At 39.4% G+C, this 17,612-nt stretch overlaps 1 protein-coding gene across 3 annotated transcripts in view; it reads left to right on the top strand.

Moving 5' to 3' along the window:
* LOC106954288 (protein unc-13 homolog C) overlaps positions 1–17,612 on the top strand; it is a 135,674-nt gene that overhangs the window by 58,514 nt on the left and 59,548 nt on the right. For all 3 annotated transcript variants that reach the window (XM_015043674.1, XM_015043675.1, XM_015043673.1), the window contains 3 exons: positions 1,965–2,121; positions 2,529–2,597; positions 14,979–15,068. In XM_015043674.1, coding sequence (XP_014899160.1) covers positions 1,965–2,121; positions 2,529–2,597; positions 14,979–15,068 — 316 coding nt within the window. The remainder of the gene's footprint in view (positions 1–1,964; positions 2,122–2,528; positions 2,598–14,978; positions 15,069–17,612) is intronic.

Here is a 17,612-nt window from a genome sequence, read left to right as displayed (position 1 = left end):
TCAAACGTCACCGCTAATGAAAAAAAAACTCCATAGATTGTGTCTAGTGATGTGCCTGTATACCATCGTAGTAGCAAAAAATGATTTTTGTCCAGTATGCTTAGTGCAGAGGTGTTTTCTGCGTGTTTTCACCTCAAATCTGTCTATAATCAATACATCACGCAGTCAAGCTTCAGCGCCAGTTCACTCCTGCACAATCCAGCTGATATGGGGCTTTGACTTCCTCTCTCAACAAGTCAGAGGCCTGTCGATAGAAAGTTAATTTCGAACACGCTTCCCACCTTTGCCGTTTCACCCAACGCACATAAAAACCAAAACGTAGCGGTCTAAACTACCTGTTATCCTGTCTTTTAATTAGCTTCTCCATTAACCTGGGTTCGTTTTGAAGAGCCAGAGAGCGTCAACGTTAGCGCATCCCGTTAACGCTAGCGGGCACACCAGTCCTGGCTGGTCAGGATGAAAATTTCCCACTCATCTCACTGAATATCTCTTGCTAAAACATTTTAGCTTCAGGAATCCACGTCTTGGTAGAAATCTCTGACAGGTTACTTTGAGAAACATAGCGGCGATAATTGGTTGAAAAGTGCTAATTACAGCTTTTGGAGTTGCTCTAATTCTTCAAAAGACGCCTCAGTCCACTTGCACAAAAACAGCCTTGAGTCCTCCCAGCCAGTCCCAAAAATAAAATAAAAACCGTTTAGAAGGTGTTGACTTCCAGAGAAAACCTTAAATCCCTCCCTTAGACAGCTGAACTCTCTTCACACCTTGACATCCTACTCTGACAGCTCACATATGACCTTGATGGGCTAATGACCCCACAAGAGGTTTAATGCTCAGGGCTCCCTTTTGCTATCAGTTACAATAAAAAAAGAAGAAAGACAAAGGCCTCTTGAATGGGAAAAAAGATTTGTCTTCAGTGAACTCGAGTGTGTCCGGTTTGCTTTGTTTAGCTCTCAGGTTGACTGATTATCTGCACAGCGATACAATTCTTCCCCGTACAGTGGGAGGTCTGAATGTCTCCGAGTTAAAAAGCAGCCGACACGGAAGAAAGATTAAGCGTTTGAATGATAAAACCTCTTTCAAGATGCATCACTGTGTGAATGTCTACATTAATACAAAGAAAAGGAAACTTTTTTTTTTTTTTTTTAGCCTTCAGCCCTCTTGGTGTTTTGGTTCATGCATTATGCAGCCCCCTCATGTCGTTACCAGTATTTGACAACATCTCTGATTAATGATATGATTTGTTTTGGCCACTGAAGAGACTTTTTTGGACTCCTAGCATTCCACTTCTTCTGGCAAAGTTAATTTTTCAGAACATTAACATGAATCCTGTGACAGTCGGCGGTCTGAAGGTGAAAATACAGCGCTCCAGGATTATTAAGCAATGCGTCTTGTTTCTCTGCCTTGAACATTTTCATGCATTATGAGGCTGTGACATTATATTTTAGAAATAATAATAATAATAATAATAATAACAAAAAACTCCCACAGATATTTAAAGGTATATGATGGTTTTTCGATGCAGATGTATATAGCATCTAATCAATGCTTTCTAGAACAAGGTTTTGCTCTAATTATTGCTGCAAGTACTCTGAGAAAGATTGGAGTTAGGTCTGGACTTTGACTGGGCCAATCTAAAACATAAATATGTTTCGATTTCATTTCATTAGGCGATAGAATCAACAAGAGTGATTTAACAGCGTACGATAATCCTCCGAATTGAAAACCTCGCTTCCCCCTACGTACCTGCCAATATGACTCGACGCCGATGGCATTCATTGAAACGTTGAAAGGGCTTCATGAGATGAGGATGACTCTCTCAAGGCGCTCTGCGTGCGTCTTCCTGTCCGGTATTTCTGCACGTGGTTGTCGTCTATTTCTTGGCAGCCAAAGGATAAAAGCGTTTCTCTTCGACTCTCTGAGACTCTTACAGTAAGCTGATGGCTGTTTGTTCTCCTCTGCAGGCATTTCTCCTGTCTGTCTGCCAAGTACATGTGTCCCGGCGTGCCCGCCGTGATGAGCAACCTGCTCGCCAACATCAACGCCTACTTCGCTCACACGACCACCACCACCACCACCACCGCCTCCGCGTCTGACCGCTTTGCCGCCTCCAACTTTGGGGTGAGTGTTTTTTTTTTTTTTTCTGCCACTGAATTGTCAGTTGTCTTATTTTTTTTTAACAAACTTGTTAAACTTTCTGGTCTTTTTCTGACACCTTTGTATTCCTGTGCTAGTTTACATTCAACGTTCTTAAAGGAATTTATACTCCTTCAAATCAAAACTATTTGGCACGCCTCCCAAAGTCATTCATTCAAACTTTTTAATAAGCTAATGTTGCAAGACCCCAAATAATATTTTCGGGCTCCGAGCCGAGTCTGGCAGCATCGCTAAACAACTTCATTTTACTCCAAGAAGTAAGAATGAATCACTGCAGACAGGCAATACCACAGACCAGGCGGTGTTATAATTTTTTTTTTTGGCATGGAGCTTTGGGTGGAAACTGAATTATTCAATTCTGATCCCAACAGAGGGAAAAATTCGTCAAATTGCTGGACCAGCTGCATAACTCTCTGAGGATCGACCTTTCGAAATACCGGGTATGTAAGAATTTTTTTTCTTAAAAATAAAAGTATTGGTGTTTACGTGTCTGTGCAATGAGATTTTATAAAAAGAATTTATCGAAAAATTGTGAGATTTTTGATATTTTCAACATTTAAACCTTGAAAAATGACAAGCGCCTGCTGCGTATTTCTATTATATCCAACTGTTCATTCAATGCAGCCCTTTGCGAACGTATTCATGTCCATTTATGTTTTTATTTGTTTTCCCACATCTTGTCTTAAAACTGTGCTGTGTTTGTATGTATTCACCCTCCTGCGTTGTTACTGTGTGGAGCCGCTGCAGTCACAGCAGAAAGTCTTTGTCTGCGTCAGATTTGCAGAGATGTTTGCGTTTTATGCAGAATTGCTCCAAATCAGATCAGATTAGAGAAGATTTGCAAACATCCATTTTAAAGTCTAAACATTATTATCCTCTGCTATGATTAAATAGACTTTCTCTGGTTGTTGATTGGTTTTGTTCTGCTGGAGGGTGAACTTCATCCACAACATCTTTTGATATTCAGCTCCATCCATCTGATCAGCTTCCTCATCCCCACAGCACAATACTGCCACCACCGTGTTTTCCTCTGGCGATGACACACAGTAATTTACAGATTTAGTTTTCCTCCGTATGTTACTAAAATGTATCCGGACTACCATCCTATACCTACTTTTTTTTTCTTCTTTTTTTTAAAATAAAATGCATAAAAAACGTCTGGTTGCTATTCAATAAATATAACTCATAATTAAATCGCCATCTGATATGCAATCCGACACAACCCGTTTAGTAACAAACTCCCAAGACTTTGCCATAGATGCCGCTTTTTCACATCCGCTCATGTTTTAAATAATAATAGAAAAATGCAATAAAACAGTAAAATCTATTCCTAAAAATAAAAACTATATGCCGTTTTATATCCACACCACTGTTAGATGTAACCTTTAAAAGGATCTATCGCGGTAAAGCTCAATAAAAGAGAATAAAATATGTGGCTACGTTGGGAGTAAATGTAAAAACGCCCAAGAGGTGTAAGTGCTTGAATGTGCTGCCTTTGTTTTTTTTTTTTGTTTTTTTTTTTTTTTTTTTATCTGCTGAGAAAAGTGGAATCTGTATGTTTACATTACAATATATATATATATATATATATATATATATATATATATATATATAATATATATATATATATATATATATATATACATATATTTTTTATTTGTTGCGCTAAAATATGACGTGTAAGACAGCAGCACACGTTGGTAGTGCCGGTGCATGATCGTTGCTAGTTATGGCTCGTCTGCAGAAGCAGAAGGTGTGAGAAACGCGGCGGATAAAGGTTGTTGTTTCAGATTAAAAATTCAAATTGAGATGAATTGCTCCGCAAATGCCTCCGCAGACCCACCGGATGCCGTAAAGCAAACGACATCCGCTGAAGTGTAATTTGAAATATTTATGTCGCTGCAATGCTGATAAAAAAAAACAAAAAAAAGAAGGAGATTTTGCAACTACAGTGTGGTGGTGAGAGGCAGTCATGTTTCCCTCCCAGCCATAGGGGCTCTTCTGTTTGTGGTTGAGCTGCAGTGTCATCATCATCATCATCACACCGTGCAGGAGCCGTAAACAGGAGCTGCTGCTGCTGCGAAGTTGGAAACTTTAACGTCCTGCAGCGGCGAAGCAGCTCTTCCAGTGGGAATCGCCCGCCGGTGATTATCTCAAGAATATTTACCAGAGCAACATATCACAAAGCAGCTCGCCGTGTGTGTGTGTGTGTGTGTGTTACGTGACACCTGAAGTTAATCCAGTGCAATAACAAATCTTTATTGGAGATAACAGCTTTTATTGAACGGGTTATCTGAAAACAGAGATGTATTGATCCACGCCTGCAAAATTATTCATTTGAAAGTCTGTGGTGGCATTTTCGAGGCCGCCTGTGCTGCGTTGTAGGGAAACGCGCGTGACCTCACGCTCACACCGACTGACTGGGAGAAATATCGTCACTTTATAAGGTGTCGTAAAATGTCGTCGCCCAGCGGGGGACACTCTCACTTGTTAGCCCATATACGGGATGACACCGGTTCATTTGTCATGGCCATTACTTCAGTGATTGCTGCTGAGTGATAAGCCTCAGGGAGCACCTCTCTGCGCTTAATTATGGCGCTTTATATAGGATTTTCTGGTTGACTTGTTGCAGAAATGGCACAAATGTGTTTGATTTAACCTGCTGTCACCTTCATGTATTAATATGATGAATGCTCAGGCTGCGCGGCGCTGCCGCCGCCCCTCGCATGACATGCAGCCTTTATTTTTTATCATCTTGTTCGACCGCGGATAAGATCCATCGGCTGAGGTTAAACGGCGGCGGGATGTTTTATGCAAACAGGATTCCAGAGCAGCCAAGTCTTTATGATGTAAGAGGTGAGAGGAAGTTCATCGTTTTGAACTTTGGAAGTTTTACTTTAGGAGAGTTATGGAGAATCTGAGGATTTTTTTTTTTTTTTTTTTTTTTTTACACTTGTGTAAAACTAATATTCACGTAACCGAGAAAGTTTTTTTATTGCAGAGACTCGACGCTGTAAATCGCTGTTGAATATGTGCAATTTTTTTTTCCCATTTCTATAATAAATCACTTCATTTTTAACAGCAAACTCAGGCATTTACTATATATGAGTCCATAAATTATAAACAAAGGTTTTCTTGATAAAGAATGAATTAAAGATTTATTGTGCCACCTCCAGAATGAGATCATTAACAGAAAATTGAAGCTCCTGTTATGTGGAGTTTGCGGATGTATAATTTGTCCATAATCTTTATCCTTCTTTTAGACATTAGGTAAAACTGGAGTTAAGCAAAAATCAGACTAATTATGGTTATAAATCTACCCGCAAAAAGTAAAAAAAAAAACTTTTCAATTTTGGACTTCATTAATATTATGAGACAATCAGAAGTAAAGTAAGTAGAATATTGTAGATATCAAATAACTTATCAAATTAGTCGCTGATTGGTTTTCCATGACATAAACATTTGGGCTTAAAGAGACAGTAATCATTTTGTAGATACACATCTGACTTCAACAACTTTAATGACTAAATCTGACATATTGTTTCTCTTATTTCTGTGAGATTTAGCAAGTAGAAATAACTTTGGTAATCCTTCCCAGCCGAATACAAGTTTGTACTGACTTAACTTCAAACAGTGAGAAGGAGAAAAGGCGCATTTGTCTCTTCATTCAGGAGACAGAGAGAAAAAGAGAAAGAGAGATTAATCGCACTCTAGCGCTGTGATTAATCACAATTAATCACTACGCCTAACTTTGTAAGCTTGAAATGTAGAAAAATGCACATAAAAAAAAAGAGCTTAAAGCCTTACATCTTAGTTTCCCAAACTTTCACCCTCAGGAAGGTTTAAAGAAGCAATTTTGCTTCAAACTTAATTTAGAAATGTTGAGCTTCACCGGAAGGATATTTCATCATCATAACAAGTCAGCTACGAACTACCTTGATTTTATCCAAACATCTATCACAAGTGAAATTTACCTCTGAGTACATCAGTCTGACTCTCCTTACTCCTCTTTTCACACCCATTTTAAACTCTGCATTGTTGACCGCAGTACAAGACCGTGTAATGTGCTTCTGTGAACTAGCTAACTAGTGTTAGCTAGTCTCTCTAGCTAGTTAACCCTTGTCTCTGTAGCTAGCTTACCTTGGGGTTAGCTAGAGAGGTTTTTAAGTCAAAATAAGTAAACGGTAACACATTTATCATTGACAGCCCTGTCTGCTCATGACAATTAATGTAAAGAATTGATGTAAAGAACTTCATTTTCCAGAATAATCCCTAAAGAGTTAATCCTGTTAGACAGCCAAACCCGTCCCGTATTCCTCACACGCTGTTTTATATATACACACACCGTCTGAATTCATCTCCTGCTCATTCATTTGTTGTTGTGAAGAGCAGATATTTCAGTATGCGGGCACAATCCAGCGCACACTGTGTGCACAGCGTTGTGCATGTTCCCCCGCTGACAGCATGACAGCGTGACAGTAAGCTGAAGCTGAAGGATGACCCATTCACCTTTAACGTGGCACAAAAAGCAACACGTTGTCGACTCGGGGGTTTTGGGGGGGGTGCGGGGGGGGGGGGCCGGGCATCGCTTTTGTTCCTCTGTGTTGCGCAACAGTGTGAAGTCCCCAGTGATTACAGAGCAGCAGGTACGACTGAAGGAAGACGTTTTTCCCGAGGTGGGCTGAAGTCATCAATAGACTAAGAGGATTTGGCAACGGAGGTGGATCTGAAATGGATGAAGAAGAAAAAACAAAAAGTGTGGAAGGATGACAGGGAAGGAGAAGGGGGTGAAGTGAAGGAGAGAAGGCCCCTGCTATCGTCACACGGCCCCGGCTGTCTGCCTGCGAGAGAAAAGCCTCGGCATATCACGTTGCGTTCACCTGCCAGCCCTGCCCTGCTGCTCTCTTGTCAACGTCGCCACAGACCAGCGGTTCACGCACACCCGCCAATCCACAAGGCATTCCGTTTTTTTTTGTTGTTTTTTTTCCGTGGCGTCCCGCAGAGCCGACCTGCCATTATTCCTCCGTAATAAGATTCAGATCTGGCTGCTCCGCTCACTCACCATATGGATTTCCCTATAATGTCATTCTGAGGGAGATTGAGTTTGCTTTTGTAAAACAGAGGGGCTTGAATCAGCAGAGAGAGGGAGCCGGGAGTGCAGCTGTCGCTCCACACTTTACCATATATGCATTTTTTTTCCCTCCTCCTCCTCCTCCTTCAGCTTTGCTCCCGACGGCGCTGATGCATGGTGACACCTTGTATAGCAAATCTCTGCTAGCTGGGATTTTGCAAGTCTCACTCTGGGTAGAGCATTAAATCGCTGGGTGTGTGTGTGGGGTGGGGGTGGATTCACGAAGCAGCGTGGTCTTTGCCAAGTTTTTTTTTTTTTTTTTTTGGGTTTTCCACGAGCCGTTTGTTTATTTACGCACTTGGAAGCAGATTTAGATTCTAACTACAGGCAGAAGCAAACACGAACCAATAAGTCCAGGAAATGAGAACAACTTGCACAGATCTGGTGTCAGGTCACAGTTCTTTAGCCACAAACACAACAAATGGAATAAAATCGTTAAAGAAATATAACAAAAAAAGTTACATTTTTAATAACAAACAACTCCAGGTACTAAACTGACCCTCGTTAAAGGAGGAGGAACTATATATTTTTTAGCTATATATAGACAGACAGATACTTTTATTCCCCATTGGGTAATTGATTTGTGTGCCTCCATCACACCCTTCAAACACAATTTTGATAATTCATTCCTCCAACAAAATTTTTTTAGCAAAAATATCAAGCATATTTACTGCAAAAAGGTCATTTATAGCTTCTGTTTTTCATGAAAGTTTCTCTCTTCCTTCTGCTGTGCTTTCAGCCGTTGGTATTTTTTTCTCCTGTGCCATCTACGTAACGGATATGTGGCTTTGGTCTTTCAGAAAGTAAGACTCTCTTTCTGAGGCTTTAAATTACATTGACATAGAAAGACTTTCCTTTACATTTAAATGCAGAAAAACTCATTTAAATGTGGGCTAACCGGAAGTTGCTATTTTACGTCAGATCTGTACTCACACCTTGTTTCAGATTTAAACAGATGCACAATGTTTGCACACATTTAGCGCCTTTAAATCGATCCAAGAAATATCAGTGTTCAGAGAAAACAATAAGGATCTGTCTTCTGTTGGTTTCCTATTGCGCCATTTTCTTAAAAAGGAGTTCAGTGATTTTTATAGTGGTTTGCTGCTTTAAATGTTTTCTTTTTCTTCCTGTACTGACAAAGAGAAAGCAAACCACAAATCATCCCAGTTGCACAATTATCCCGGTTTTCTCATCCTCACAAGAGAGGCGCACGAGAGAAAACATCATTTTATCGTTTCTCGAGGAAAGAATTGTTTGGGAAAACAAAAGCTTCGTCTGCACAGTAAGTATTTGGGATTATCTAGTTCTTTGTTGAACAAAACCTGCATAATCCAGATCTTGCCTTTGGAAATGCATGACAGACAATGTGGAGAATCCCACCAGTGTAGACGGGTTTTTATCACCTGTCACGGAGGGCGGGAGATAAGACGCCTTCCCAGCAAAACTGTCGAGAAAAATGTGAAAATCTCAGAAGTCGCTGAAATGACTGAATGTGTAAAGTTTTTTGGATGTGGAAAAAGAAAAGAACGAGCTACACAACCATATTTACGGCGCCATTGATGAGTATTTGCAACGAGAGACGAGGAATTCTCTGCTTAATGCAGAAGTGGGTCACGGTGGCTGCAGCTATTTGCATCTGAGTCATCACGCCTCTCTCTGTATCCGTTTTCCTTTTTTTTTTTTTTTTTTTTTTTTTTTTTTGGGGGGGATCCCTTGAGCTTCCCGGTTCCGATGAGACCACCGCATGCGCACGCTGGTTCTGCTTTGAATCTGGCAGTTTTATGTTGGTTGAACAATCTTATTAACCACAAAACACACAGCTATCAGAGCGCTGTTTCAGATCAAATATGCCCATAAACACTCAGTGGATTCAAGCAAAAACACGACTACGTAAATGTTTGGAAATACTACTCAGCAGAAAATTGTTACACGTTTCATTTCTGGGTTAAAAACTTTTTTTTTTATAGCTGATATTTTGAACGACTGTTCAGTTCAATAACTTTTTTTTTCAAATACCACTTCACAACAAAGTAAATTAAATAAATAACCAACTAAAACTTCAACCTATATTCAGTAGTTGAATCCAATTACTACTTAATGCAGCGTGTTCATTTTTGAGACTAAAAACTGTGATTTTGTCACATCACAGCCACAAACTTCAATCTACATTATTGACTGAAGAAGACACTTTGGTAAGATGAGACCAAGCATAACTTTTTCTTTTTTGGTCTACAACAAACTTCTCCTACTCTTTATGCTCATTTTCACACTGTGAAACATGGTGCTGACAGAATCATGCTGTGGGATTTACTTGTTCTTTCTCCCAACAGGGACGGAGATGATAGGAAAATACATAAAGCTAAATCCAATTGAAATCTAAATCGAGGCAGAGGTTCACCATCATCTGGCAAAGCATTGCCAGATGATGGAACAGTTTGGCTTAAATCATATTCATATGTTAAAATGGAGCAGGAAAAGTCCAGAACTACATTAAAATGACACATCTGTGGCATAACTTGGTAACTGAGATATTTTACAGTCTGTAGTTGTGTAAAACAATGAAGGTATGCACTATTAAGAATTGATTCAGATTATAATTGTATATCACACTTTAAAAAAAAGACAAAAAACAGTCTAAACTGTAGATACCTTACCTTACAGTTACCTGTTTTGCACAACTTTTTTAAATGTATTTTTTGCATTAAATATCTTTTAAACTTCTGAAGGATTCAGTTTTAATTGAAAAAAACATAAAAAAGTTCAAGTTTTAAAGATATCTCAGCAAACCACTGTACAAACAGCCCTGATCTGATCATCGTAAATTAAGACTGAATTCAGGGAATCATACAGTGGCAGATGTTTCCGCGCCGATATTTAGCATGCAGTTTAAATTACAATGGCCTGACTAAGAGTCGTTTCCACACATTAGCTTCAAAGCTCCATATGGTAAATCGCATAGGCCTGCATAAACTCTGGAGGTGGAACTGTGAAACAGTTTGAAGTTGGTGATGATTTGCTTCCTCTTCCTCGCTGTGTGAACTGGGTTTTTTTTTTTTGTTTGTTTGTTTGTTTTTGATGATAAGCAGTTGCTGCTGCTGCTGCAGAGTTTGGGCTCTGGTCCAAAATAAGATCCGGCGCCGACAACACCAGAGACAAACACCTCAAAGCTCATCAGCATCACTTTCTCCCTGTCATCTTTCTAAGGCACTGATGATGTTTGTCTTGACTTTTGGCTCACAGATGGATTCCCTGCTTTAGTTTACTCATCTGCTGGTGCCAAAAAAAAAAGAAGTTATTTTTTTCTCAATCTCTCCTGTGTCTTTTTTGTTTGCTTCTCTTCCTGTTTCTTCTACTGAGGTTGCTTCTCGCTGTCACTGTCGCTTTTCAGACAACAGCTCAGATAGCTCTAGCTCTCTTTTTGACATTATTGTTAACATCTGGATAAAGAACCCTCTAATGTACAGCGTTTTTCAGACAGCATATCATTTATTCCCCTCTAGCGTTTTCACATCATGTTACTGTTTTTATTCATTTCAGCTAATGGAAATGTTTTCTCAATTTCAATTTTTGTTATTTCGTTAGCGTTAGCTAACCAGTTATCAGTAAAACTTTAGTTTTCCTGAATCTATCACACTTTATGCACACACTTAAAAGCTAAACCCTGAGGCCTTTTTTCGTCCAAATGGAAGTAGAAAATAAGACTTTATTTTTAGTGCGTAGATTTAAATTCATCGTTACGTGATGGGTCAGATGGAAGGCAGAGCGAAAAATGTGAAAACCACGTATTTTGGAGTGCAGCTTCAGCTCTTTTCGATGTCATTTCTTATTTCATATAAATGCTAATGTCACCATCAATATATTCTTTGTAAAATCAGGAGAGCTTTTTCTTACTTTACATGAGAGTGTTCCAGACTTAGAGAATTACCCTATTATGCCTCTTTGAAATACGCACAACAGACTTAAGTCAGTGTATTAAAGCTGCACTCAGTGTGATACTATGAGTGTCTCTGACGCGTCTAATATTCAAATTGTTCATTTGTATGCGGAAAGGGAAACAATGCAGTTCTCTCCATCTATACTGTGTCGATTTCTAGGTTAACGAGAATTTCTCTTGAATACAAGCTGACCTAAAAGTAATTTTTTAATAAAAAACAAAACAAAACAACCAGTATGGTTTTGCATGTTCATAAATGCAAAACCATATTTTTGGTGTAATCAGTCAATCGCATTCCTTAGATCTGTTAAAATAATATATTTATATATTTTTTAAAAACAACCTTTATTAGGTCTTTAACGCCCTTTTGGATTCAGCTGCAGAACCAGCTGAATCGTCTCAGGCTGTTTTGTCTAAATTAAGGGAATTTAAAAAGACTTGCAGGCAGCCACATCTGGCTGGAAATGATATGATTGGCTATTATTGTCCCTTTTTTTCTTGTACTTAGTGGCTGGTAAATGTACTATTTTTTTTCTACACTTCAGAGAAGATGAAAAGTAATGGACGATGTGGGAATAGCTGTGTAAATCATTTGTATATTTTATAGTGCTTTTGATTTCACGCTCAGATTTTGACAATGCTGCAGTCAAAGACATAAATAGTCCTTGTTAGATATTCAGTAGTGAAAAAAAGAAAAATCCTCTTTGAACAGATATAGCACATATGGTCTCTGTGGCAGCAAACAAAGACTGAGGAAGTGGATTATATGGAGGGAAAAAAATCAAATCTTGCCATTTTATAAAAAGACATCAGCTATTGATTCTTGCAATAAATATATTTTAATTTTAATCTTCACAATATTAAACTTTCCACTAGGAAGATACATCAGCAGTATAACAACTCGTCCTCTAACAGCCTAGCGGCTAACATGACGTAGCTTGACGTTTACCTTGATGCTAACATTCTTCATAATGGTTTGGTTATTCTGCGTAACTCGTTACCAGCTCGTCAGATTTTCTTAATCAAGTGGTATTTTTTAAGGGGTCGGTGTATCTTCAAGAAAAAAAAAAAAATTCATAATGACATTTTTTTGCCTGAAGAAAACGAGTTTGCTACTTTATAGCGTCAACACAACAGATCAACTGAAACATAAATATATGCAGCTCTGGAAAAAAATTAAGAGACCACTTAAAACTAGAAAATTCCTGAAGAAATTTAAATGGGGCTTGCAGAAGCTACAGCTCGCACATTTGTGCAGTACTGACATGCTTAACATTGTTCATCACCAAAGTGCAATGATTGAAACTTTTGCCAGGTCCATCACCATAGCACTACGACTAACCAGGTTCACTGTTACGATGTACCGATTGAACGTCATGCACAGTGAAATCTACTCCGACTGACGATTATAAGCTTCCCACATGTGGTTCTCACTCATTGTCCGAAAAAAAAAAATAAATAGAGAGTGGGCAATTGTTTATTTCTAGAAGTTTTTCAACCTTCATAGTAAGGATTTTTATTCACACTCAAAAATTCAGAGAAATAATAATTTTATGTAAGCAAAATATGAATAGTCACAGGAAATATGTATTCTTCCCAAAATGCATTGTGAGACCTGTCACTGCGCCTGCTTGTGAGACTACACACCGCCTCTCTCTGAGCCCCGTTGCTATGGTAATTAATTATCTGCACCTGGGCTGGCTCTCTGTCAGACAGTATGTTGGAGACAGTTTCTATACTTGTGAGACACCCAGCGTCAGTCTCAAGGACCCTGACACAAAACCATAAGCCCTAGCAAAATTTTGAAAACATTTTACGGGAGCAGACATGTGTATCTATGTCATGCCCGACTTTTAGACCAATAGGGCGATATTTGTGCCTGTGAGGGGGAGTTAAAAACAGTTTTGGAGTCAGAAATCCACTGTGCTGTGTGTGTGTGTTTCAGAGATAAAGATTACTGATTCTGTGAGACACTCAGCCTCGATTTTTCTCGTTTTTCTCAATTTAAGTCGTCATTTTAACTCAGAATCCCACTAAAAGTAAAGCTCCCTTCTCGGGATCAAGCTGAACATTTTGATACCACTTTTGTGGAGGTGCACGCAGCGGTACGGGCCGCATAAACGGTGACGGAAAAAAAAAAAAACTATAATAATAAAGAGACATTCTATTGGGTGTAGAACAATAGGTTCCTGCCATGCATTGCATAGCATGCCCCAATGATCAGTTTCTCTGATTTTACTTTTTATAGATATATGTTTGAGTAAAATGAACATTGTTCTTTTATTCTATGAACTACTAACATCATGTCTCCCTAATACCAAGCAAACATTTAGTATTTATTTGCAGAAAATGAGAAATGGTCAAAATGGCGAAAGAGATGCAGCGCTCTCAGACCTCAAATAATACAAAGACAACAAGTTCATATTCATTTTGAAGCAACAATACTGATGTTTTAACTCAGAAATGAATATTTGGTGGAATAACCAGGAGGTTTTCAATGGAGTTCAGTCCAGCGGTCTCTTCATTTTTTCCAGAACTGTTGGAAAAATATATACTCCCCTATGAATAAAAATAAAGTAATGTTGGGTATGCGTTGGTATTAATAGGGAGAATCATAACACGGTAGCATTTACGCTTCTGGAAAACGGGAGCAGTACTACTGGCTATAACCTCATTTCGTAATAATGCCGTTTGCATATTTTTAACACGCTGATAACCGTGACAAATTTTCTCACAACAATCATGTTGTGCAATTTTCATCTTGCTACGTCTTCACCAGGGAGTCACAGAAGCCTCTTGCAGCGTCTTGCAGACAAACCATGATGAAACACTTCAAGAATAGAGCAGTTCCTGTAAAAGCGGTGATGCGAAACGGCATCAGTAAGGCAGAAAAAACAAACAACAGCAGAAGCCTCTATTGATTTTTCCTTTTCTTTTCCACATCAACAGCCAAATATAGCATATTTGCTCATAAGGATGCGTGTTGTGCTCGTTTGCCCGGCGGCTGTTTACTACTCTTTCACCTCTAAATTCGACTCTTCCTATTAATCATGAGCACGGAGGACAGAAACTGTAATTTCTCAGCAGGCTGCTGACTGTTTGTGAGACATTTAAAGGGCCTGTGCACTGCTTTCTTTCCACTAGCTTTTTTTAGACCCTTCTGCAGTTGTTGTTGTCAATCATCTGTATCCGTTTCTTCCGTCAGCTCTCGTCCTGAAGACGTCGGGCCAGGTCTGCCTCGGCTGCTCGCCGTTAATGTCAGATCTCCCCGGCGCTCCCGTCGTAGAGCTCGGAGGCCACTGTTGAGATGGGGCGCTCTGTTTTCCGAGCCCCTGATGTGAATTTATTGACGGCGTCGAGGAAGAGATGCAACAAGAACATTTTTATTAGTGCCCGGTGAGAGCCGGAGAAGTAGGATAATGCATGGAGCAGTAATGTGTTTCCTCTGAGCTGTCAGAGCTTTATATGCTACCCCCCTCCCCGTCACGCTGCTCTGCGCCGCCTGATGACTTCATGGCCCTAAAATAGGGATTTTCATCAGCAGAGGCCTCCCCTGTCCACTAAACGATTAGACAGACTGTCATGTCGCCATGATTGCTTGGCATTCCTCGGTAATCAATTTTCCTGTTTTTTTTTGGCCGTCTAAGTGATATGACGTGTCAGGTGGAGTTGTGTGACGGTGCAAGGCTGCTTCCAGAAAGATGTCCTCCTCCCCTCATGTTGTGTGTGTTTTTTGCTCTCTTTGCTTGACTGCAGGACAACTTCCCGGCAGGAAACCCGGAGCGTCTCCAGGACCTGAAGTCCACTGTTGACCTGCTTACGAGCATCACTTTCTTCAGAATGAAGGTAACGTCCACATTTGAGAATCTAAAAAAACAGACATTAAGGGGGGCAGTATTGTGTATTTTCCAGGTATCATCATTTAGCATCATTTTATAGCACAATCAAGTAACTGTGTTGCCTTCAGTTGTTCTAGAAATTTGACTTCATGGTTTAATACCTTGAAATTGACCCTTGGTCGCTTTAAAAACTTTTTCTGAAACTCCTCCTTCAGGAAGTCCGCACATCTCTCCTCCTTCACCAACATTTTTTACCAGCGTTGAACTAAGAAGTAGCTCCTATAATGAGCTCAGCAGAAGCGTAGTTCCACTGGGTGTTTGCTAATTGCTTCTGGCTAGTCTGAAGGAGCTGAGTGGGGGAACAGCTGCTCTTGGAAGCTTGGGAACTGCAGCTACTCACAGCATCTTCGTCTCAAAGACAGAGCTAGGTCCAGTGATGCGTTTTGCTCAGCTGAATGGTTGCCATGGGAGATTAAAAGGTTTCTCAAACATGCATGAAAGAACCAAGGCAACACTCCAGGAATTATTTTGATGAAGGAATAACATTATAACATGAAGTAAAGCTAAAAAAAAAGTCGATTTTACACAATACTGACACAGCTTGTACTTAAAATATGACAGGAATGTATGTGCTGTATGTTATATTTGACTCTGACAGTTCTATTGCCATGACGATTTCTTACATTTTCTGACACAGACTGATTGTGTTGCTCCTCTTGAGGCAAGTGGTGGTGCAGGGGCTAAGCAGCGTTAGCACACACACAAAACCGTCACAGTTTTGTGTGTGTGCGTGTGTGTGTGTTGACATGTGGTCTGTTACTTGGTTACGTACTTTTTTTAAAGTTTTGTTTTATTTTGTTTGTACTTCTGCTTTTTTAAATGCCTCTTGGGAATGAATAAAGCTTTATTCAATTGAACTGAATACTTTCTGTTGCAGAAAGAAACCAACTATGATTCCAGCTAATTCTGAATAAATCCATTTCAAATCTGAACATTTACTATCTTATTACTTTGTTGTTCCACAAAGCTAATAAATTGAGTGTCTGCTCCAGAGCTGCTGTCTTTCTCTGAGGTGTTGACCTGTTTTCAACAAACAACCCTCATAGTGTGTTTAAAATGATCCCTGCCATGGTTCCAGTGGCCCTTTGAAATGCCATTGGAGGTTATTTTGACCCAGTGTCAGAGGAGCCTTAGAAATGACAAGTGTGACATTTAAAAAAGGGCTACTCTTGCTAAATTTCTCTTTGTTTTATGTATTTGTAGTAGAATAACAGTGGAATTAAAAAATAAAAAACAAAACAAAAACTTTCCATTGAAAAGTTAATCTCACAGTGACTTCTGGCTCGTTGTGTATTATACACAGAGGTACTAATGAGTTCCCATCATCCATTAATGCTATGCCTGGATCCTGGTGTTTTAATTCAATTTAATGAGACCAAGAAAGATCATTTAAACCTGAAAAATTGTATTCGATGATACAGGATTATTCTAAATGTGAAAACCTTCACTCACATATAAAATGTAATTATTTAAGACCCATTTCATTTATTTTGCTAGTCGAGATCGAGATGCACGTCCTCCTTTAAAACAGCTTCACAGATGCTCTGCGGGTCGTAGCGACCGCTCGACCGCTCTGGAGTCAAAACGTTCCCACCCTTTCCTCATTCCTCCTCCTCCGGCAAACTACAGGATGCTGACTTGTTTCCAGGCTACAAGAAAAGCTCGGCTCCTTCCAGCTCCTTTCTGTGGGTGGGTTCGGCGCACTGAGGCAGAGCTGAGATGGCAGCTGTGAGCGGAGGAATGAAAACTGTCACTTTAGGTCATCAGAGCCTTCACTCCGTGCCGTACCAATGCTGAGCCCTACTGTGGGTACATGGTGCACCGCTGCTCACACACAGCCACGGCCTCTGCCTATATGCTGTGACCCGCAGATGCACCTAAACGCTGGAGCATCCAACACTGGTTGGGGTTCATTTATTAATTAGTGGATCAAAAGACTCCCGATTTGTTTAAACATTTAAACAAGAATTATTGCTACCGCTTTACAATAAGGCTCCCCTTAGAGAGCCTTAATAAATAGCTCATGGATATGTTATTAATTCACCTCTAGACGCATTATAAATCATAAATAAGTGTTTATTATGCATTAATTAAGGACGAGAAGGCGAAAAATCTACTGTTTCTTGCCAAATAATGAACCAAGTCTATTCACTTCTTTATTTGACCTAGAGTTGTTATGCTAAACGTTTTAGACTACATTATAAGCACAATAAGCATTTGTAAACATTTTTTTTTTTTTAGCAGAAAGTCTCTTCCTCACTGTTGTAAACAATTATTTTATTAAATGAGTATTCTATTGGTTATTCTGATGATTACTTGAGTAATCGAATAAAAATTTAATAAAAAGAAAAATATTGGTTAATTCTTTCACCAGTTATTTTAAGGATAGTTATTGGTCCCCAGAAAAACAATACAAACCTGGACATTATAATAAATCAATGAAATTCCCCTTGAACTTGAAAATTGAACGTTATGCTGCTAACACTTAGCT

The sequence above is a fragment of the Poecilia latipinna genome, unplaced genomic scaffold (genome assembly GCF_001443285.1).
Source record: "Poecilia latipinna isolate Pla-1442-1.1 unplaced genomic scaffold, P_latipinna-1.0 Scaffold644, whole genome shotgun sequence".
NCBI classification, from domain to species: Eukaryota; Metazoa; Chordata; class Actinopteri; order Cyprinodontiformes; family Poeciliidae; genus Poecilia; species Poecilia latipinna.
This window is presented reverse-complemented; position numbering and strand designations above follow the sequence as displayed.